Source organism: Tetrao urogallus, assembly GCF_951394365.1.
Source record: "Tetrao urogallus genome assembly, contig: SUPER_28_unloc_3, whole genome shotgun sequence".
Classification (NCBI taxonomy): domain Eukaryota; kingdom Metazoa; phylum Chordata; class Aves; order Galliformes; family Phasianidae; genus Tetrao; species Tetrao urogallus.
In genome coordinates, this window is record NW_027639056.1 from 53,417 (window position 1) to 75,338 (window position 21,922).

General features: G+C 62.7%; 1 protein-coding gene across 1 annotated transcript; it reads left to right on the plus strand.

Moving 5' to 3' along the window:
* Positions 1-1,335: 1,335 nt before the first annotated feature.
* Positions 1,336-20,502, plus strand: KCNN3 (potassium calcium-activated channel subfamily N member 3; the record flags this gene model as incomplete). Its single annotated transcript, XM_079551010.1, has 8 exons — positions 1,336-2,088; positions 6,675-6,770; positions 10,682-11,100; positions 15,480-15,621; positions 17,055-17,165; positions 18,324-18,451; positions 19,057-19,126; positions 20,206-20,502. 8 exons carry the CDS (start codon positions 1,336-1,338, stop codon positions 20,500-20,502), a joined length of 2,016 nt encoding a protein of 671 aa, XP_079407136.1.
* Positions 20,503-21,922: the final 1,420 nt, after the last annotated feature.

Sequence of the window (21,922 nt, forward strand, 5' to 3'; positions counted from 1 at the left end):
ACTTCCATCTGCAGAGGCTGCGCCTTCCTGCAGGACTGGGGCTTGCTGCTGCTCAGGGACCCTCAACCACAGCATGGGGACGGTGCTCAGTGTCGTCCCCCCCTCCACCCCCCCCCCCGGGGTGCCTCCAAATAAAGCTCTGACGCTGAATAACGCGTGGGGTCCGCATCTCCTTCCCGCTGGGTGGGGAGGGGGTCAGCTCTGCCCTTCTATGGAGCTTTCCACCCGGGGTGGGGAGGGGGGAGGGGGGGGGGATGGGTAAGGTGCATTTAATTCCCGCATCCCGGGGCCGGGTGCCCGCTGGTGTGCTGTCGTACGTTTCCTGCCGCGGATTAATCGCGTCCGAAGCAAACAGCCCCTGTCCTGATGCTGCGTGCATCCATCCGGGCTCCTGCAGCAGCTGGGCACCGCTCCGGGTTTGGGGGAACAGGGACCCTTTGGGGTCTGCGGAGGGCACAGCGGGGGGATGTGGGGCTGTGGGGGAGACAGCTTGACCCCGTGTCCCCCCCCCCATCATTACTGTGCCCCCATCCTCGCATAGAGCAGGGGGTGACCCGACCCCATCCGGTCTCCACCGGTTCCAGCTGCTGCCGTAATCCCCAACCTCTGCTCGGTGCTCTAAGGAGATTACCGAGCGTTGTAGGGCGGCAGCTGGCGGGGCGGATCCCGGGGGCCATAGGGTCCCCCCTACGGGGGCAACGCGGCCCCCGGTGCCCGTCCCGGAGCCACCCGTAGCGGGGCAGCCCCCGTCGGAGGGCGGTCACCGGGAGGAGCGGCCGCACCCGCGGGCATCGCCCGGTCCCCGCCGCTCCCCGCCCCGACGTGCGCCGCCCGGGGCTCGGCACCGGCCCGTCGGTGTGAACGGGGCTCCTCGGGGCGGTCTCGGGACGCTCCGTCTTCACCCCCAGCGCCGCCGTCGGGGCGTTCGCAGCCTCCGTTCGCCGCCCCGTTTCCCCCCGGCGGACTACAAGTCCCGTGCGCCCCGCACAGGCGCAGGGGCCGGGGGCGCGGGAGCGGGGCGGGGAATGATGTCAGCCTGCGGGGAGCCCCGGCGCGGCCAATGGCGGGGCGGTGCTGGCGGTGGGGCCGGGCCAGCGGCGGCGGCGGGGGCGGCGGCGGCGGCGAGCGCGCAGCGCCGGAGGGACGCGGCTCCCATTCATGAGCAGCCGCGCGCCCGCCGCCCCGGGGCCGGGGCCGGTGGTGGCGGCGGCGGCGGCGGCGGAGAACGGAGCGGGAGGCGGGCGGCCCGGCCCGGTGCCGGTACCCGGCGGAGCGGCGGCGGCGGCGGCGGCGGCGGCGGGGCAGGTGCGCGGCGGGCGGTGAGGCGGCACCGCCATGGACACGTCGGGGCACTTCCACGATTCGGGCGTGGGGGATCTGGAGGAAGACCCCCGGTGCCCGTGCCCGTCGTCGGGGGACGAGCGGCCGCCGCCGCCGCCGCCGCCCGCCGCGCTGCCGCCGCTCCAGCACAGCCTGTTGCACTCCTCGCCCGGGTCGCTGCGGGCCCCTCCTCCCGCCGCCCCCGCCGCCCTCCACCCTTCCTCCCGCCACGGCAGCCAGCTCAACCTCAGCGACCACTTGGGCGGCCACTCGCCGGGCTCGGCGGTGCCGTCGGGGGGCAAACACCGGCAGCCCAGCCCCCTGGTGCACCGGCGGGACAGCAACCCCTTCACCGAGATCGCCATGAGCTCCTGCAAGTACAGCGGGGGGGTGATGAAGCCCCTCAGCCGGCTCAGTGCCTCCCGCAGGAACCTCATCGAGGCCGAACCCGAAGCTCAGCCCTTGCAGCTCTTCGGTGCCGGCGGACCCCCCGAAATCGTCGTTTCTAGGGAGGACAACCACGCGCCCCCCGCCCGGCCCCCCACCCGGCACGGCCCCCGCGCCGACCGCCCGCCCGCCCGCCCCGCACCCGCCGGCTTTGCCAAAGGGCCCAAACGCAAAGCTCAGAACATCGGGTACCGTTTGGGCCACCGGCGAGCGCTGTTCGAGAAGAGGAAGCGGCTGAGCGACTACGCGCTCATCTTCGGAATGTTCGGCATCGTCGTCATGGTCATCGAGACCGAGCTGTCCTGGGGGCTCTACTCCAAGGTATGGGGGGCGGTGGGTCCTGGAAGGGGGGTGTTGGGGTAGCGGGGGATGTTTGGGTCTTGTGTGGTTGGCAGCAGGGGTGTTGGGGTGCTGTGGGGTGGGCGCTGGGGGTGGTGGGGTCCTGTAGGATGAAGGTTGGGGTCCTGTGGGGTGGGCGTTGAGGGTATTGAGGTCCTATAAGATGAATGTTGGGGATGTTGGGGTCCTGTAGGATGGGCGCTGGGGGTGTTGGGGTCCTGTAGGATGAACGTTGGGGTCCTGTAGGGTGGGTGCTGGGGGTGTTGAGGTCCTGTAAGATGAATGTTGGGGATGTTGGGGTCCTGTAGGATGAACGTTGGGATCCTGTAGGGTGGGCGTTGGGGGTGTTGAGGTCCTATAAGATGAATGTTGGGGATGTTGGGTTCCTGTAGGGTGGGCGCTGGGGATGTTGAGGTCCTCCAGGATGAACGTTGGGGTCCTGTAGGGTGGGCGTTGGGGGTGTTGAGGTCCTGTAAGATGAATGTTGGGGATGTTGGGGTCCTGTAGGATGAATGTTGGGGTCCTGTAGGGTGGGCGCTGGGGGTGTTGAGGTCCTATAAGATGAATGGTGGGGGTGTTGAGGTCCTGTAAGATGAATATTGGGGATGTTGGGGTCCTGTAGGATGAACGTTGGGGTCCTGTAGGGTGGGTGCTGGGGGTGTTGAGGTCCTATAAGATGAATGTTGGGGATGTTGGGGTCCTGTAGGATGAACACTGGGGATGTTGAGATCCTGTAGGGTGGGCGTTGGGGATGTTGGGTCCTGAAAGGGGGATGTTGGGGGTGTTGGGATAGTGGGGGTTGTTTGGGTCCTGTAGGGTGGGCAATGGAGATGTTGGGGTCCTCTAGGATGAACGTTGGGGATGTTGGGTTCCTGTAGGGTGGGCGCTGGGGATATTGAGGGCCTATAGGATGAATGTTGGGATCCTGTAGGGTGGGCACTGGGGATGATGGGTCCTGAAAGGCAGATGTTGGGGGTGTTGGGGTAGTGGGGGTTGTTTGGGTTCTGTAGGGTGGGCACTGGGGATGTTGGGGTCCTGTAGGGTGGGTGTTGGGAATGTTGGGGCCATATAGCATGAACGTTGGGGCTGTTGGGGACACTGGGGTCCTGTAAGATGAATGTTGGGGACATTGAGGTCCTGTAAGGTGGGTGCCGGGGACATTGGATGAACGCTGGAGACTTTGGGGTCCTGTAGGGTAGGCAGTGAGGATGTTGCAGTCCTGTAGGGTGGGTGCTGGTGATGTTGAGGTCCTGTAGGACGGGTGGTGGGGACGCTGGGGCCCTGTAGGATGGGCGTCAGGTATGTTGGGGTCCTGTAGGGTGGGCGCTGGGGACATTGAGTCCTGTAGGGTTGACGTTGAGGGCATTGGGCTTCCCATGGGATTGGCGTTGGGGTATCGGTGCCCCCTATAAGTGGGATTTGGGGCGCTTTGCCCCCTCTGGCGTTGGGAGATTCACTCACGAGGTCACGTTGGGCGTTGGGCAGGTTGGGTGGTGATGGACAGATGGTTTGGCTTCGGTGGGTGCTGCACCCATGTGCCCCACGTGCCTGGGGGGGCGTCGGGAGAGGAAGCGGGGTCTGTCACTGCTGTGGCTGCTAGATAAAGAGGGGAGGGGTCTCCCGGACCCCCACATCACCACCCCCTGTCTTGTCCCCACCTGCAGCTCCTACCCACAGGCCCCACAAAGGCCCCGCGTGTCCCTTTTGGGCAGAGAGGGGGACCTGGATGCATCTGAGGGTGGGGATGGAGGCCCTGCTGCCAGGTGGGCGCCTCCCCAGAGGATGTCCCTGAAACGTCCCTGGCGGTGGGCAGGAGCGAATCCACCCTCCCAGGCTCTCAAAGTGGGGGCTCTGGGGGGGTCTTCATCCCCTCCCATGGTGCAGACACTCAGCCGTGGGGTCCCTGCTGGCCGTCCCCATCCTCTCTAGGCATTCCTTGAGCAGCCGCGGCGCAGCGGAGCCCTCCGTCCTCCTCCACACCCCTTTCTTCCATATTTTTTTTTTTTCCTTTTAATTTTTTTTTTTTTTTTTTGTAATTGCAGGACGGTGTCTTTTATTTATAATTCTCCCCCCCCCCACACACACACACCCCTTTCAGCTCTGCTCCCTGGCTGTGCTCGTTGGCAGCGATATGAATAACTCTTTGTATAGACATCTGTCATGTTATTTATACCTATCCGTGAGGGGAAGGGAACAGGCACAGCGCTGCGTGGCACCCATGGGCGTCCGTGGGACAGCGCTGGGGGCGGGGGTTCGGGGGACGCCGGGGGTCCCCGTGTGGCGGTGCCACGTGTGCAGGGGACGGAGCGGTGTGGGAAGGGGCCGCGCTGCCCCCAGCACCCCCCCCCCGCCGCCGTCATCCAGCAGTGCGGGCAGAGGGGGCGATGGAGGAGGAGGAGGAGGAAGAGGAGGAGGTGGGGATGTGTCTGGGAGTCCCGTGGGCGCGGGGACCCTCCGGTGTCCCTATGGAGCTGAACGGGAGGAGACGGGGAGTGGGGACCCCGGTGATGCTGGGGGGGCACCGGGTCCTTCTCGGCACCCAACCTCGAGGGGAGGGAGAAGGCTGATGCGTTTCTCCACCTCCGGAGCCTCTCCCGCGGGCGTTCCGCTTGTAGGAACGGCGCTGAGGTGCTGTTCGCCCCCTCTGCCCACCGCCACCTGCGGAGCCGCAGAGCCCACGGCCGCGGCGTGAGCCGGGGGAGACCCTCCCGTGAGTCAGCGCTGCCCCCGCCGCCGGTGCTCGGGGTGCAGGCGGGGACGGAGGAGGGTCGGGGTCACCGTGTGGTGATGCACCCAGAGGTGCTCCCCGCACGGATCCGGGGCTCTATAAATACCCCCCAGCCCCCTCCGTTGGGAAACCGGAGCTCGCAGCGAAGCCGTGGCCGTGCCCGAGGAGCGGGGCCGGCAGCTGTTGCGTGGATGGGGATTTCGGTGCCGCCGGCCCTGGCCCAGCTCCAGCGCGGCCCCATTAGAGATGCCACGCGCTCCTTGGGGCGGAGGGAGGACCCCGGCGCGGTGCGGCAGCGCTCCGCTCTCTGCCCACCCTTTGGGGACGGTTGGGGGCACACGAATGGCACACGGTGCGAGCAGCGCACGTGTCGGGGTCCCTCGTGGCACCGCGGTGTCGGTGCCCCCCCAGATGAGGTCTCGGTGCCCCCACGGTGTTGTTTATGGGAGCCAACAGCAGCTCTTCCTGCTGCGTTTCTCCGTGGCCAGAGCTGGGCTCCGGCGTTGCTGCGCGGCTGCGTTGTGCCAACCTGCCCCATAGCCGTGCAGGGGGGGCTGCCAAGCTGCCCCATAGCAACACCAGGGGGGCTGCCAACCTGCCCCATAGCCGTGCCAGGGGGGTCTGCCATCCTGCCCTATAGGCACAACTTGGAGGTCAGCCCCCTGCGCTGCACCCTCGGAGCTCTGCCGTGGGGACATGTGGTGCTGGGGCCGTGCTGGCACCCATCTGCCTGTGTGCTCACCCATAGGGTGTCCCCACGGAGGAGGTGACACGGGGTCGGTGCTGGCAGGCAGCAGAGGAGGGATGCACCGGGCATGGGATTTTCCCATCTGCCAACCATCCTCACCATGCTGGGTTGGCACGCGGTTCCGTGCACGGCACCCGGTGCCAGGACCCCCATCGGGGAGCATCGGAGCATCCCACGGTTTGTGGGGTGGGGTGATGCCAAAGCTCTGCAGCCACGCTGGCAGCGGGAGGGTTAAGGATGTCTAGACGGCGACTGAGATTGGCCCTAAAGGATGCCAGATCCGTTGCGGGAGTGACATCTCTGCAATTAATCCCGGTGTTCCCCCAGGCACCGCTTCACTATAAATAGCCGCCGTGCTGCCGGAGCGCTCGGGGTCCCGAAGCCTCGGGGTCCGGCGTGGGTCCCGTGGGCAGGGCGGGCGCTTCAAGGGAGGAGGGGGGTGGGGGGTCCTTGGCACGAGCCCTCCCTGGGGGCCGCCTATTAATAGCGTTGTTTGGTCCCGGCACTTCTCTCAACACGGCCATTATGTGCAGACAATTGCACGGCGGGTGCCAAGTGCTGGAGCCGCTCACAATGCGCGGCCGGAGCGCCCCGTGCCGCCTCTGCTCGGGGGAAACGTTACCCTAAATAATCCCACGCGTTGGAAAAGCCCCACGGTGGGGGTTATGGGATGGGGGAGGAGGTGGTGCCGTGCCGTGAGCGCGCCGGGTCTCAGCACGGTGATGGGATGGATGCTGCCGTCCGTCCTGCTGTCCCCTCTCTATGGCGCCACTGTGTCAGCGCTGGGGTTGAGCGAGGGACTCCCTGCGACCAAATAGGGTCTGGGGTCTCGCACGGGGAAAATGAACCCAGCCCCTCCCCAGAGGGACCTGTGGGAGGTGGGGAGCGTTTTACTGTAGTCACCACTGAATCAGGGGTTAATTTACGTAGAGCTAATTAGCAGGAGGGTCTTAATTGGCTCACCCATCAGGGTGCCATACCGCTGGGCTGGGTGCGGGTGGGTCGCTGAAGGGATGGGCAGTGGGTTCGCCATGGGGGTCCCTCGGTTCCATCCCCATCGCTGACCCCAACTCCCCTCCTCTCTTCCTGCAGGACTCCATGTTCTCCCTGGCCCTGAAATGCCTTATCAGCCTCTCCACCGTCATCCTGCTGGGGCTCATCATCGCCTACCACACGCGGGAGGTGCAGGTACGTCCGAGGACTCATCCCCGAACGGTCCGTGCGCTCTGCAAGGCTTTGGAAGCAAGGATGTCCGCTGCCATCCCCATCCCACCCCTCTCACGGGGACAAACGGCCGCAGGAGCGATGGGTCCCCATCCTTCTCACCCCCCTCACGCTCCCCTCAGCCGGGTGTGAGCCGCAGCTTTTCACCTCTCCCTGTTTGTAGGACGGGGAGGGTCCCGCATTTCTGCTCTTTCACCGCACGGCCGCTCTGCCAAGGAAAGCTGTGAAATACTTTCCTAATCACGCCGCCCATTCTCTTCCTTTCTGCCCTCTCCGGCTTTGCGGGGAGATAAAGGCTCTGGTTCGGCCCGCTCCGATGCCAGCGTTTTGGGGCTGCGGGGGGTCGGGCGCAGCGTGCAGACCGTGCCCTGGGTCTGGGGGCGTCCCCCAGTGCGACCCTGACCCAACACCGCTGTCCCCACAGCACCCATCCCTCGGGAGCAGCCGAGGAAAGGCGCGGGAGCAGCCGCCTTCCTGCCGGGCCCGCGGCCAAACCGGGGCTGTGGTCACCGAGCAGCGATGCCGGGAGTTGCCGGCTTCATTCCGCATCCACCGGGGGGACACCGGGAGCGCCGAGCGCGGTCCCCTCCTCCTGCGCTGCGTTCTGTGCGCGCCGTCGGGGCTGAGCTCCCCAGTGCAGAGCTGCGCAGGAGATCTCTGCCCCTTCCACGGTCGAAAGGCCGCCCAGAACAAATATTTGAGAAGCTGCGCTGTGCTGCAATAATATTTACCCCCAGGGTCGCTGTGTTTGTGCCCGGCCGGGCTCAACCCGGCTCGCCGCCGCTTCCTTCCTCCCGCTTCTTGTTCTCGGTTCTGTCCTCCCGTCCCGCCTGAGCCCCGCTCAGCTCGCAGGGCAGGGCGGCTCAAATCGGCCGAAACGTCGCGATCTGGGGACAGGCCGCTGTGCTGGGGGCCGTGAAACCGAAGCGCCCCCAGCACGGAGGTGTCCCACCCCCAGCTTTGCGCTGCCCCGCTTCCTTCCACCCCTCCCCGTGGGCTCTCTGAGGTCTCCGCATCCTCGCGGCTCCAACGCGCAGCCACGCGGCTTCAATAGCCGACGGTTCGGTGGCAATTAGCGGCGTGCGCTAATTTCCTCACTGCCTTCCCTTCCTCCGACCCCTAAAAACACGTGGGGTCCGGCACTCGCGGGCTGGTGGAGGAGAGGAGCTGGGTTTGAGTCGGTTTGCTCTCACAAATCCGCGCCGGCTGTTGGCGGCCCTATTATCTTTGAGGTGCTTATAAAGGGATCGCTGCTAATCCGCCGCGGGGATGGATGTGGGGCCGCCGGAGCCGTAAATCCTCAGCCACCGCTCCTCCCCAACCTGCGGGAAGGGCTCAGCTGCTTCCCCGGGTGTTAATTGCGTTAATTGCCAGCTCCCTGAGGATGTTCCGGCTTTCCATTTGCCGCGCGGGGCGGCGTCCTGCTGGGATTCCGTAGGGCTGCAGGGCGGTTTTTGGGGGGCTGAAGGGATCCATCCGACCCCACGGTGGGCACCCACCACTGTGCCCTCTGAGTGCAAGACCTTCATCCCGTTGCTGCCGTGGATTTGGGAGAGAACTTGAGGCTGTTTGAGGATTCGTTGGACGGGATGTCCTGGGAAGATGTCCGTAGAGACAAAGGAGCGGAGGAAAGCTGGCTGCTCGGTCAGGATGCCTTTCTGAGAGCACAAGGGCGCTCTGTCCCTCTCAATAAGAGTGTGGGAAGAGGAGGCAGGAGACCAGCACGGCTTGGCAAGAACCTGCTGGTCACACTGAGGGAGAAGAAGGGATTGTTGAACCAACGGTGGAAAACAAGGATGTGTCACCTGGGGGAGAATTCATCACTGCCATTGACAAGAAAGGGAGGATGAGTGGAACTCCAGGCTGGTGAGCGTCACCTCTGTGCCTGGGAAAATCGTGGAGCAGATCCTCCTAGAAGACGAATTAAGGCACAAATTAAGGATGAGTGGGTGATTCCAGGCAGCCGGCATGGCTTCACCAAGGGAAGGTCGTGCCTGACCCATCTGGTGGCTGTAAGCTCAAGGAGGGGGTGGCTTCGATTGGATGTCAGGGGGAAGTTCTGGATTCCAGACTGGTTCTGGAACAGGTTCTGTCCCTGGAGGTGTTCAGGATGTTCAGGACCAGGTTGGATGGCAAATGCCAGATCTGGAGGTTGGTGGCCCTGCCTGCAGTGGGGGGGGGGTTGGAACTCAATGGCCTTTTTATGGTCCCTTCCAACCCAAGCTTTTCTGTGAAGCTGGGGATACCCGGGTACCGCCGGGCTGTGCCGAGGTTTCCATGGAAACCCCACGCAGCCGTGAGCTGTTGGGGCTGGAGGGGAGGGGGGGGACTGTGCCAAAGGGCCCCCCCTCCCCATCCCACCGCCCTTTGCCCGGTGTGCTGCCAAAAGGCTCTCACTGCCTCTTTCCTCTCGCTAATTTGTTTATTTTTAACACCCTTTTCCAGGAAGGAATGGGCTGTCAGCTCGCTAAATGCCTGAGGATCTCCCCTGACAGCTTGGAGCGATTTTATAAACAATTTCTCCAACAAAGCAGCTCAAAGGAGCGGAGCTTTCCCAACACAGGGAGGTGGCCGGGACGCACTGTGTGCGTCAGCCCCTTGGGATGGCTGGGGAGGGGGAGGGGGTGGCTCTGCGTGCTGCCTGTGTGACACAGCACGGTCCTGGGGTCCCATTGCTGCTCCCAGCCTTTGGGACGTGACCTCCGTGTCCCCTTTGGGTCCATCTCCAGTGGCATCTTTGCAGAGCGCTGTTCACAGAACGTCCCTGAGAGGCGTCCGCTGCTTCTCGGCGCGCTCCGTGCGAAGCCAAGAGTGGTGGGAGCACATCCTGCCCCCCTGGGGGGGTTCTGTGCAGCTCAGACCCCCACTGCAGCGCTCGGAGGAGCGGCTTTGCCCAGGATGAACCTGCGCGTTGCCATGACAACGCAGCATCCGTCGCTGCCTTCCTCCCAAAAAGTCGCCCTCCGGGTGCAGCTGGCAGCGGTCGCACGACGGTGACACAGCTGCTGTGTCAGAGGTGCCCCGTGGGGTGGGAGAAGGGGCCGTCCTGTGTGCCCTGGGGGTGAGCTGGAAGGGACCTGAGGCTTTTGAGTGTCCCCAGTGCCACCGCCGTGTGCCCGCGGTCCCCGTCCCCATCCATCGCTGTTCCTCTGGGGGCAATTCCCCTCATCCCAGTGGAGCTGCGTGATGTGGGTCCCTTCCTTGCCTGTCCCCTCAGTGCTGATGGGGTGATGCAGGGGGATGCCCAGGAACCCCAGTAACCAAGGGGTGCCATACGGTCACCAATAACCGTAGAATGTCATAGGGCCAGCAGTAACCGTGGGGTGCCATAGGGCCAGCAGTAACCGTGGGGTGCCATAGGGCCACCAGTAACCATGGGGTGCCATAGGGCCAGCAGTAACCGTGGGATCCCATAGGGCCAGCAGTAACCATGGGATCCCATAGGGCATCCAATAATGATGGGATCCCATAGGGCCAGCAGTAACCATGGGATCCCATAGGGCATCCAATAATGATGGGATCCTCTAGGGCCAGCAGTAACCATGGGGTGCCATAGGGCCAGCAGTAACCGTGGGATCCCATAGGGCCAGCAGTAACCATGGGGTGCCACATGACCACCAATAATGATGGGATCCCATAGGGCCAGCAGTAACCATGGGATGCCACGTGAACACCAATAATGATCACAGAATCACAGAACTGTAGGGGTTGGAAGGGACCTCCAGAGATCATCGAGTCCAACCCCCCTGCCAAAGCAGATTCCCTACACCAGGGGATCCCATAGGGCCGCCAGTAACCATGGGGTGCCGTAGGGCCGCCCATAACCACAGGCTGCCCCACGGCCACCCATAACCACGCGCTTTCCCCCCTGGCAGCTCTTTGTGATCGACAACGGTGCCGACGACTGGCGGATCGCCATGACGTACGAGCGCATCCTCTACATCAGCCTGGAGATGCTGGTTTGTGCCATTCACCCCATCCCTGGGGAGTACAAATTTTTCTGGACCGCACGCTTGGCTTTCTCCTACACTCCCTCTCGGGCGGAGGCGGATGTGGACATCATCCTGTCCATCCCCATGTTCCTGAGGCTCTACCTGATCGCACGCGTCATGCTGCTGCACAGCAAGCTCTTCACCGACGCCTCGTCGCGCAGCATCGGCGCGCTCAACAAGATCAACTTCAACACTCGTTTTGTCATGAAGACTCTCATGACCATCTGCCCCGGGACGGTGCTGCTGGTGTTCAGCATCTCCCTCTGGATCATCGCCGCGTGGACGGTGCGGGTGTGTGAGAGGTGAGGTGTGTGGGATGGGGGGGCGCCTGGGAGGTGTTGTGGGGATGGGGGTGGGGATTGGGGTCATGCAGGAGGTGCCATGGGGATGGCAGTGAGGATTGGGGCATCCAGGAGGTGCTGTGGGGGTGTGATGGGGATTGGGGACACCCAGGAGGTGCCATGGAGATGGTGATGGGGACTGGGGACACCCAGGAGGTGCCATGGAGATGGTGATGGGGATTGGGGACATGCAGGAGGTGCCATGTGGATGGCAATGAGGATTGGGGCATCCAGGAGGTGCTGTGGAGATGGCATTGAGAGTTAGGGACACTCAGGAGGTGCTGTGGGGATGGTGATGGGGATTGGGGACATGCAGGAGGTGCCATGTGGATGGCAGTGAGGATTGGGGCATCCAGGAGGTGCTGTGGGGGTGTGATGGGGATTGGGACACCCAGGAGGTGCCATGTGGATGGCATTGAGAGTTAGGGACACCCGGGAGGTGCTGTGGGGATGGTGATGGGGATTGGGGACACCCAGGAGGTGCCATGGAGATGGTGATGGGGATTGGGGACGTGCAGGAGGTGCCATGTGGATGGCAATGAGGATTGGGGCTTCCAGGAGGTGCTGTGGGGGTGTGATGGGGATTGGGGACATGCAGGAGGTGCCATGTGGATGGCATTGAGAGTTAGGGACACTCAGAAGGTGCCATGGAGATGATGATGGGGATTGGGGACACCCAGGAGGTGCTGTGGGGATGGTGATGGGGATTGGGGACATGCAGGAGGTGCCATGGGGATGGCATTGAGAGTTAGGGACACTCAGAATGTGCCTTGGAGATGGTGATGGGGACTGGGGACACCCAGGAGGTGCCGTGGAGATGCCAGTGGGGCTGTGTGGGGGCTTTGATGGGTGCAGAGGGGATTTGTACAGGGAAAGGTGCAGCTTGGCTGTCTGTGAGTGCCATGACAACACGGTGCTTCCAAACCCACTGCTGGATGGCAGCACTCAGCACTGGCGTTGCTGTGGCGACCGGTGCCAGCAGGTACCACAGCGTCCCCATGGCAGCGTCCCCATGGCAGCAGGGTGGTACTGGGGCTGTCCCGGTGCCCAGGTTGCTTTGAGCAGTTCTTCCCTATGCAATGTGCCTGGTAGCCTGGCACAGGGATGGGGCTGTTCCATTAGCCACGTGGGATGCAGAGCCACGAGCAGGGTGGCTCTGCTGGACGTTCTGTCCCCTATCCCTGCTGGCGGTGCCCATTGGGATCACATCCCCGAGGAGGACAGAAATGGGGCTGTCTGTGGGAGAGCACTCAAGAAGACAAACGCACGTTATGATTTGCTTTAAGTGGATTAGCTCAATCGCATGAAATCCCTTTAAGTCACTGCTGGGGGATGATGCCGGGCTCAGCAGTGCGGGGTCGGGTCACCCCATCCATCCCCTCCTCTTCCTCCTCCCCTCGGTGTCACCACGCCATTCCATCCACATCCCCAGAGCGTCTCTGAGTGGCATGGAAACGCTCTGGGGTTGTGGGAGCTCTTCCAGACGGTGCTGCTCTTCCTGCTCCTCCTAATGAGGCCTTTATGATGGGCTGGAGAGCTCTGTGCCTTCATTGCATCGGGGGATCCTTCTTTGTACCGAAAGGGAGCAGGCGGGTGGGTGGGGGGCTCCTGGGGAGGGGGGGGTTTGCACCAAAGGGGGTCCGGCTGGAAGCACGGCGGATATAAAGAACAGGTTAGTGGTGGAGAGTGGGAACGAGGCAGGAGAACTGCTGCAGAGTGGGGAAGCACAGGGAATGGGAACACACAGGGAATGGGGTCACGGAGGGAGTGGGGTCAGGCAGAGAGCAGGGACGTGTCCCCAAGCGATGCTGTGTCCCTGCAGCACGCAGAGGCCAGCACTCAGCTGGCCCAGTGTGACAGCAGGACCCTCGTGCACGCAGGGGAGCAGATGCATCCCCACCTCCCCACCCTGGCAGCCCAGGGGGCTCCGTCCCCTTTCGTGCCCCCCCCCCCCAGGACGGTGGCACTATTTGGGCGCATTCCCGAGGCTGTGGCATCGCTCCAGGCGCCGTCTCCCCTCCTCCATGCCAACCCCCCCCCCGGGTGCCACATCCCTCCGGAGGCAGCGAGTCTCTTAGCAACCCTCACCCCGCCGCTGCCTGCGGTGCTGCCTGCGGTGCTGCGCTGCCCGCGGCCGGCACACGTGTGCGTGCACGTGCGTGCAGCCCGCTCCCCTCCTGCGTTTTGCACCCCGGGGGGGGGGGGGGGGGGGTTGCATTTTCCACCGGGGTTGTTTCCATTTTGTACCTGTGGGTGTTGCATCTCGCACCGGATTTGTTTCCATTTTGCACTGGAGGGAGAGGTTGCATTTTTTACCTGGGATGTTTTCAGTTTGCACTAATAGCAGTTGCATTTTGCACTGGTGGGGTTTGCATTTTGCATCAGAGGTACTTGCATTTTGCACCAGGAACACCTTCATTTTGCACCAGGGATGCTTGCTTTATGGACCAGTAGCAGTTGCATTTTGCACCGGTGGGCTTTGCATTTTGCACTGGGGGTGCTTGCATTTTGTACTGGTGGGCTTTGCATTTTGCACTGGGGGCACTTGCTTTTTGCACCGGTGGGCTTTGCATTTTGCACTGGGGGCACTTGCTTTTTGCACCGGTGGGCTTTGCATTTTGCACTGGAGGCACTTGCATTTTGTACCGGTGGGCTTTGCATTTTGCACCAGGGGCGCTTCCATTTTGTACTGGTTGGCTTTGCATTTTGCACCGGAGGTGCTTCCATTTTGCACTGGTCGGCTTTGCATTTTGCACCAGGGGCGCTTGCATTTTGCACCGGCGGGCTTTGCATTTCACACCAGGGATGCTTTGCATTTTGCACTGGCTGTTTGCACGCTGGACTTCCTGCCCTCTCCCAAACCCACAGCCAAGCACGTGCTGCTGCTGCTGCGTCCTCGTGCCTCGACGCTCCGCTCCCAGCCGGGGTGATGCTCTTTCCGGGGAGAGCAGACGAGGGGGTGACAGAAAGCAGCTCTTGGGTCTAAACAATTGCATCAGCCCTTGGCGAGTGCAGCCGCCCCTCTTCCTGCTCACGCCGTGCTGGTGCCAGCTGCTCCTGTTTATGAGCTCCGAGTGCTTCTGGGAAGGGAAAGCAATGCTCCATCCGGGGGCTCTGCGGCCCTTCGTTCGCATCCCGTTTGCACCAGGAGTCCTTTGGGGGCTGTGGGGTGGGCGCGTGCGTGGATGGTGAGGGGTTTGGGGGAGTTTGGTGCAGGGGAGAGGGTGGAAATGTCCCAGATTTGGAGGGGGATCCGTTGCAGGGTCGTGGTGTGGCCTTGCTCTGCAGCTCTGCGCTGATCCGTTGGGGTCTCCGGTTACTTGGGGGGGGGATGGGGGGAGGGATGGAGAGAAAAACAAAATGCAGAAAGAGGAGAAAACCCAACTGTTGGGCGAGTTACGAGCTGCGAGGCTTGGATGAATCGATTCGCAGGGAATTGCCAACAGCTCCATCTGTTTTTCCTCTAATGATTTCGCGAGGAGGCTGAGAGGAACCTGCTGCGGAGGGGGGGGGGGGGTGAAGGAGGCAGGGCTCAGCAGTGGGGGGGTGGGGGCTGTGGGGTGCAGTGCCCACCCAGGGGGGCTTCAGGGGGACTCCTGATCCTATAGAGGAGAAAGAAGGGCTGTGGGATTCGATGGGGCTGCTTGGGGGTTTGCAGCATCCCTGGATGTGGGGGTGCTCTGCGTGTGCCCCAGTCAGGAGCTGCTGTGAGATGGGAGGACAGAAGCTGAAGGAGCACGTGGATATGGGGGGGATGGGGTCCCCCCTTTGTGGGGCTGGTGGTTCTCAGGGTGGGAAGGTTGGGGTTGCTTCAAGCAAAGCTCCTGCTGAGTGCATCCTCCCTTTGCACCGTGCTGCCAACCCTGTGGGTCCCGTTGGTGCTGCTCAGCCCTGTGACTGTGAGTTCTGTGTGTCCCAACCCCATGGGTCTGGGGGGGGGGGGCTCCTGTCCACCCCCACCCACCCTCCTGCAGCCCCACGTCTGTTTCTGCCATCAGCCACGTGGCACTGGGGGGGGCTTGGGGAGGGGGGGGGAACCACACTATGGTGACAGCTCTGACCGAAAGCAGAAGCCCCCACTGTTGGATTTTTGGGTTTTTTTTTCCTTTGATTTCTTTTTTGGGGCTGGAAATGGTGCAATCTGTGTGGGTTTGGGGCATCCCTTTGCGTCGTTCATCTTCATCCCCTTTGCTTCGCACGATGCAGGAGGAACCCCAGGCCCGGTCTCTTTTGGGATCATCCCCTGTGCCAGCACTCCCCACGGTCCCCAGGTGCAGCCCCAACCCCATTCCCAGCTGTGACACTCACACTTTTGTCCCCCCCCCCCCATACACACACAGGTACCACGACCAGCAGGACGTGACCAGCAACTTCCTGGGTGCCATGTGGCTCATCTCCATCACCTTCCTCTCCATCGGGTACGGGGACATGGTGCCGCACACCTACTGTGGGAAGGGGGTCTGTCTGCTCACCGGCATCATGGTAAGCACCGGGATGGGGCAGTGGGGTGCTTTAGGGACCAGTGCTCTGTCTGAGCATCGAGGTCTTGCAGCCTGAGAGCCGCCGGAACTTTCCTTGCTGTTGGTTTGCTGGGTTTGGGGTGAATTTTGGTTTGAGGGAAGGGCCGGGCAGCCCATAGCTGAGTGATGATGGCCTCGTCCTAAGGAAGCAGCAGATGTGGGGACCAGCAGCCCCTCGCATCCCTTGGCCGCCGGTCTGACTTCCATCACACCGAGCGATCCCAACTGCTGCAGCATCCCACGGGGAGCGGGGACAGCTGGGAGAGCTCCCACCCACGGCACTGACCTGCAAGACCCCATCTACCTGCTCCAAGGGGCTGTGAGCCGGCCTGGCTTGCACTGCTGTGCAGCTGGGGACGGCTGCTCCGTGGCTCTGCACTGCTGTCCCCATCCTCTGCAGCACGTGGCATTGCTACGACCGAAAAATCCACACTTGGGGGGGGAGGTCCTGGGGCTCCCACCTCACCGGCAGATGTTGTGAACCGTGATACCGTGCAACATCCTGGCAGTGGGACGGGGGGACCCCTGGGCTGGGGACCCCCCCCATGCCACCCTGCCAAGCGATAGCAGTGCGCTGGGGCTCCCCGAAAAGCGGCGTTAGGGTGGCTGTGCTGCTGGCAGAGGGAAGGGTGATGAAAGCTGAGAGTGCATGCTGGGAGCTGCGGGGATGCGAAAGGACTCAGCTCAGCCCGTGATGTTAATTAATGACTCTTTAATAAATAAAGGATTGCGTGCCAGGGTCACGGGCCTCTGCCAGAGCTGCGGGGAGGGGGAGCGGGCGCAGGCAGAGCCAGGTGGCACAGAGCCCTGGAGGAGAGGGGTCCCCTGCCTGGCACCTTCCGTTCCCAAACGCGCACCGGATCTGGTGCTCATTGCCAAGACGAAGCCATGCCAGCTGCCACTGCCTGTGGGCAAATGGGGGTCCGGCCCCGTCCCATCACTGCTCCTCTGTGGGTTCTCAGTATCTCCCTTCTGCCTGGATTCCCCGTGGGTTCCCTGTCCCATGGGGACACGTGGTGCCGGGAGGGCACCGATGGGCACCTCTGACGTCGTCAGTCAGCCTTGTTAATTGCTGGGAGCTCTGGCAGCTGCTCAAGGGCACGGTGGGAGGCCGAATGCTGCTGTAAACCCGGGTTAAACTGGGTTGCCCACGTCAAGGTGGCGGGGTTTGTGCAACCTGTGGGTGGGGGCTGGAGGAGCGTGCGGTGCGTCCACTGATCGGGGTTTGCATGTGGTTCCTTGATCCTTGGGGTGGGAACAGAGGGGGTGCAGGTGAGCCCCATCCTGACCCCCTGCCCCCCAGCCCCTCATACCTGACCCTGTGACCCCTACACAACCCACACCTGACCAGGCCAAGTGACTTCCCCGTGTTCCCCCATCCTGCTGTCCCTGCAGGGCGCCGGCTGCACGGCCTTGGTGGTGGCTGTGGTGGCCCGAAAGCTGGAGCTCACCAAAGCTGAGAAGCACGTTCACAACTTCATGATGGACACGCAGCTGACCAAGAGGGTAAGGGCAAAGGGAGGGCTCCGAATGGGGGGGATGGTGCAGCATCCCTGGGGTCCCATTGGAGCTGAACGCAAAGCATGCTGAAGCATTAGGGTAAAAGCAAAGAGCGTCGGCCCTCTGCTTTGCTTTGCAGCTCTTTGTGAAATGCAGAGAGTGCAGCCGCACCCAGGGCAGGAAATGCACATATTTTCTCCTTCCCTCGGAGGAGATGGACCGTCTTCTCTGGTGGAACATGAGCTCACTTGTCTCAGGATTGGGGTTCCGGTGATTCAGCAGCTCCGTGCTGCAGATGAGTGCTGTGCTGTGGTACTGCTGTGTGCTCCATTCCAGTGGGGCACCCTGGAGCCGTGTGGGTCTGTGGGTGCTGTCCCAGACCCCAGCATGGCACTGGGGTGGGGATGGGCTGTGGGACACCCAGGTCACATCCAATGTGAGCAAAGCACAGGGCAGCATCAGGGTTTCAAGTTTAGGCGTCTCTTTGCAGAATAACCCCGCTTCCCTACAGGGAGCTAAATCCCAAACTGGCTCCATTTGCGCCATGCATCGATGTCACTTCAGGTGACACAGGTGGCACAAGGTCATCGTGTCCTTGGCCACATCTGGGCTCACAGGAGAAGAGCTCTGCTTGCAACCCAGCAGTGCTGGAGGGCTGGAGGGGCTCCCAGCGCCCGTTTGAGGTCACTTTTGGCACAAGGGATGGACGGAGTGAGGGGCAATGCAGGCGGGTTGGGGACCACAGGGGCACTGAGCCCTCATCCAGCTCCAAGGGGTGCAGATGGGGCATCCGCAGAGGGCAAAGTGGGTGAGGAGCCTCATGGCTGGAGCACATTTCCCCAGAGCGTCAGAGAGGGATGGGGATGGGGATGGGGATGGGGCAGGGGTGGTGATGCAGTGGGGATGGGGATGGGGATGGGGATGGGGATGGGGATGGGGGATGCAGCAGGGCCAGGGCCATTGCTCTGCCTGCAGCACTCCATCCCTGCCTTGCATGACCCCACACACGTCCGATCAGGCACATGGAGCTCCCAGCTGGGACAATTCAGGTCCTGTGATCCCAACCAGCAGCGCCCAGAGGGGCCGGAGCGCTGTTTCCATGCAATAATTCGTCCCACGCGCTGCAGCAGATGGGGCTGCTGACCCGATGCCCTTCTCTTACAGATCAAGAACGCGGCGGCCAACGTCCTGCGGGAGACGTGGCTCATCTACAAGCACACCAAGCTGCTGAAAAAGATCGACCACGCCAAAGTCCGGAAGCACCAGAGGAAGTTCCTACAAGCCATTCACCAGTAAGCGGGGAGCCGTGGGGTGCTGTGATGGAGGGGAAGGGGCTCTGAGCCTGGGGAGGGGGCCCTTTGGGATCCCACAGCAACTGGGTGAGCTGAGGATAGGGAGGGGAACCCTCTGATATCCCACTGTGATGGGGAGAGCTGAGCCTGGGAGGGGGGCCCACTGGGATCCCACAGCGATTGGGAGAGCTGAGACTGGGAGGGGGTCTGTCTGATATCCCAAAGTAAGGAAGAGGGCTGAGCCTGGAATGGGGGGCCCTCTGGAATCTCATGGTGATGAAGAGGGCAGGGCCTTGGGAGGGTCCTCTGTAATCCCATGGCAATGAGGAGTGCTGAACCTGGGGAGGGGGCCCTTTGGGATCCCACAGTGACCGGGAGAGCTGAGGATAGGGAGGGGATCCCTCTGATATCCCACTGTGATGGGGAGGGCTGAGCCTGGGGAGGGGGTCCCTCTGTGATCCCATGGCAATGAAGAGGGCTGAGCATGGGGAGGGGGTCCCAGCCCATCCGCAGGATGGCTCTCCATTTCCTAGTAATGGGAAGGGTCTCTGCAGCGTTTTGTAGTTGGGAAGAGTGGTGCGTGGCGTTGCTCTCCCCCTCCCCAGGTTGCGCAGCGTGAAGATGGAGCAGCGGAAGCTGAGCGACCAGGCCAACACGCTGGTCGACCTCTCGAAGGCAAGTCCTCCCATAACCCCATGGCCTCGTGTTCCTCTTCCCTTGGAACATCCGAGGCAGAACCTGGCTGACCGCGGTGCTCCGGCTCCTGAGCTGTCAGTGTGAACATCTCACAGCCCCTGCATGTAGAACAGAGCGCACCACGAGCGGGGACGGGGGGGTCACCCCATTTCCATTAGAGCTCTGCGCTCATCGCCCCATAGGAACGCTGCACGGCCCAGCTGGGGATGCTCATGGCTCAGCAGCCCCCAGGTTTCATCATTCCCATCTCCTCACAGCGGAATCAGGCGCGCCAAGCGCCGGTCCCAGCACAGGGGGGTCAGATGTGCGCCGGGTGTGCGGTGTCTGCTGTGCTGTGCCGCATCCCAGAGCCCCAGGGCGCCCACCCCTCATCCTGGGCTGGTGCAGAGGGGCTTGGGAGGGGGGGGGGCAGCTGGCTCTGCTGGTAGGAAGGAGTTAAAGCAATGGGGATTATCTGGAGTGCGGCTCCCAGATGGCCAAGCATCCTCTGGGGCCCCATCCCCACCAGCTGGCTGCAACCAGTTCCCTCCATGCTCTGCTATGGGGGCAGCTCTGTCCCAGGGGCTCTGAGGGAGCTTAGCAATGGGGCTGGAGTGGGTGAAAGCGGCCTGGGAGCCGCATAGAAGAGCCCAGCTAATAATTTTGCTGGGGCACAGATGGGAGCAGAGGCTGCAGAGTGTTGCAAAGCTGCAGCAGCCCCTCTGTGAGCCACTCTGCTGATGTGTGAGGCTGAAGGCTCCATGCAGGGCATGAGCTGGCAGCACTGCTGCACGGCTGTCCCTGTCCTCATCCCCTCCACTTGCTCTTACTTCAGCATTGTGCTGAGCTCGCAGAGCCCCGGGGCTGCCTGATGAGAGCTGACAGCAGCAGGCTCTGAGTTGCAGAGCAGGCGAAACCTCTGGGTTGCAGAGCGGGTGAAACCTCCGGCTGCGAGGAGAACTTCTGCTCAGGAGCAGAACTTTCAGCCCCAGGAAGGGTCGGGGGGCTGCGCAGCTGCACGAGGTGGGGTGGGGGCTGACAGGGAATCACTGATCCGACCCCTCTCCTTCCCTCTGTAGATGCAGAACGTGATGTACGACCTCATCACCGAGCTCAACGACCGCAGCGAGGACCTGGAGAAGCAGCTGGGCAGCCTGGAGTCCAAACTGGAGCAGCTGAGCGCCAGCTTCAACTCACTGCCTCTGCTGCTGGCCGACATGCTGCGCCAGCAGCACCAACGCCTGCTCGCCGCCGTGGTGGAGGCTCGGGCCGTTGCCGTGCCTGCCGGCACCCCGCAAACCCCTCTATCCGAGAGCCCCATCGGGGTCAGCTCCACCTCCTTCCCCACCCCGTACACCAGCTCCAGCAGCTGCTAAAAGCGCAGAGCAAAGCCCCCTCCTGGCGCTCCGTGGACACGGGGAGAGCTGGCGGCGGCCCCGAGGACTCAGCGTTCCCTCTGGGAACGGCGTTGGAGCGGTGATGCCTTGGGATGGACATCTCCCCCCTTCTCCCCTGTCCCCCAGACCCGCTCCCTTTCCCCCCCCCTCCCCCCCCCCGTTTCGGTGCCTCTACTCGTGGTGAAAGAAGGGGACGGAGGCGACGCTTCGCGCCGCGGCGCTCGGTGGAGGACAGGAATCCACGCTCAATCTCAGGTCTTCACATTGAAAACAAAACAAAACGAACACAAACCAGTCGGAAGCACTGAAGCGACGGAGACACCGGAGGGAGAATCGCACCGTGTGGAGCTCGGGGCTACGGGGGGGCACAGGACTGCTCACCCCCAACCCCTCCCAGTGCGTTCCCCTCCTCCTGACCTTGGAGTTCTTGCACAGCTCTGCCCTGAGATGTCCGTGCTCCGTCCCGTCTCCTTGCCAAGACACCAACACGTTCCCCTCGCTCTGTTCCAGGGTAGGTGGTGGGCTCCGAGCTGACCGGGGATTCTCTCTGCAGCACCGGTGCTCTCCGTTGGGGCAGAACCAGCTCTTCGTTTTGGCTCATTGGAGTCTCGAGCAGTGCTTAATACAGGTGGGGACGGCCCCACCGCTGCCCCCCACCCCATCCGGAGGTCTCCAAACCCCGGAACACCCCTGAGGTTGGGGAAGGCACCGGGCGCAGCTCCGACCCCGATGCCGCGGACGATGCTCAGTGTGGGACGCTTCATCTGTTTAAAACCACCCCCACCCCCCACCGCTCCTGCTGGGGGTCAGCAGCACCGGGGAGCGAAGATCCCTGTTCTGCTGTCACCGTGTCCCCTTCTCGTGTCACCCCGCAGCAGTTTGGGGTTCTGCCCGGTCCCTGCGCTGCCCCCGCTTTGGGGACGGCGTTTGCTGCTTTCATTGAAAACACGGCAGAGGATATTTATATATTTTTAAACAGATGAAGTAAGCGTGTAATTACTCCGTGATATTAATTACACATCACCCGGCAGTGTCAGTAATTGTAATCAAAAGCCACTGTGTTACTCCAGGTATACTCAGCCTGTAATCTTCTCCTTCGTAACTCTTTCGCTCCCGTCAGTAACGCTGCGTTCCGTGCGCACGTAGGCAGGGGTGGATCGGCCCCAGTGCAGAGGAATTGCTGTGCAAAACCCCACTCCCTGCTGCTGGAAGGTATCTTACTCCTCGTGCCCCGCAATTAAAGCTGCACAGGAAACAAGCAGCGGTTACGAGGCGCTCCCCTCCCTCCCTCCCTCCCCCCCTCCTCCAGCCCTGCCATTGGCACATGGCAGAGGAGGAGGAGGAGGAGGAGGAAGGCTCCTCCAGAGGAGCTGCAAAATGCGCTCCCGGTGCTGCAGAG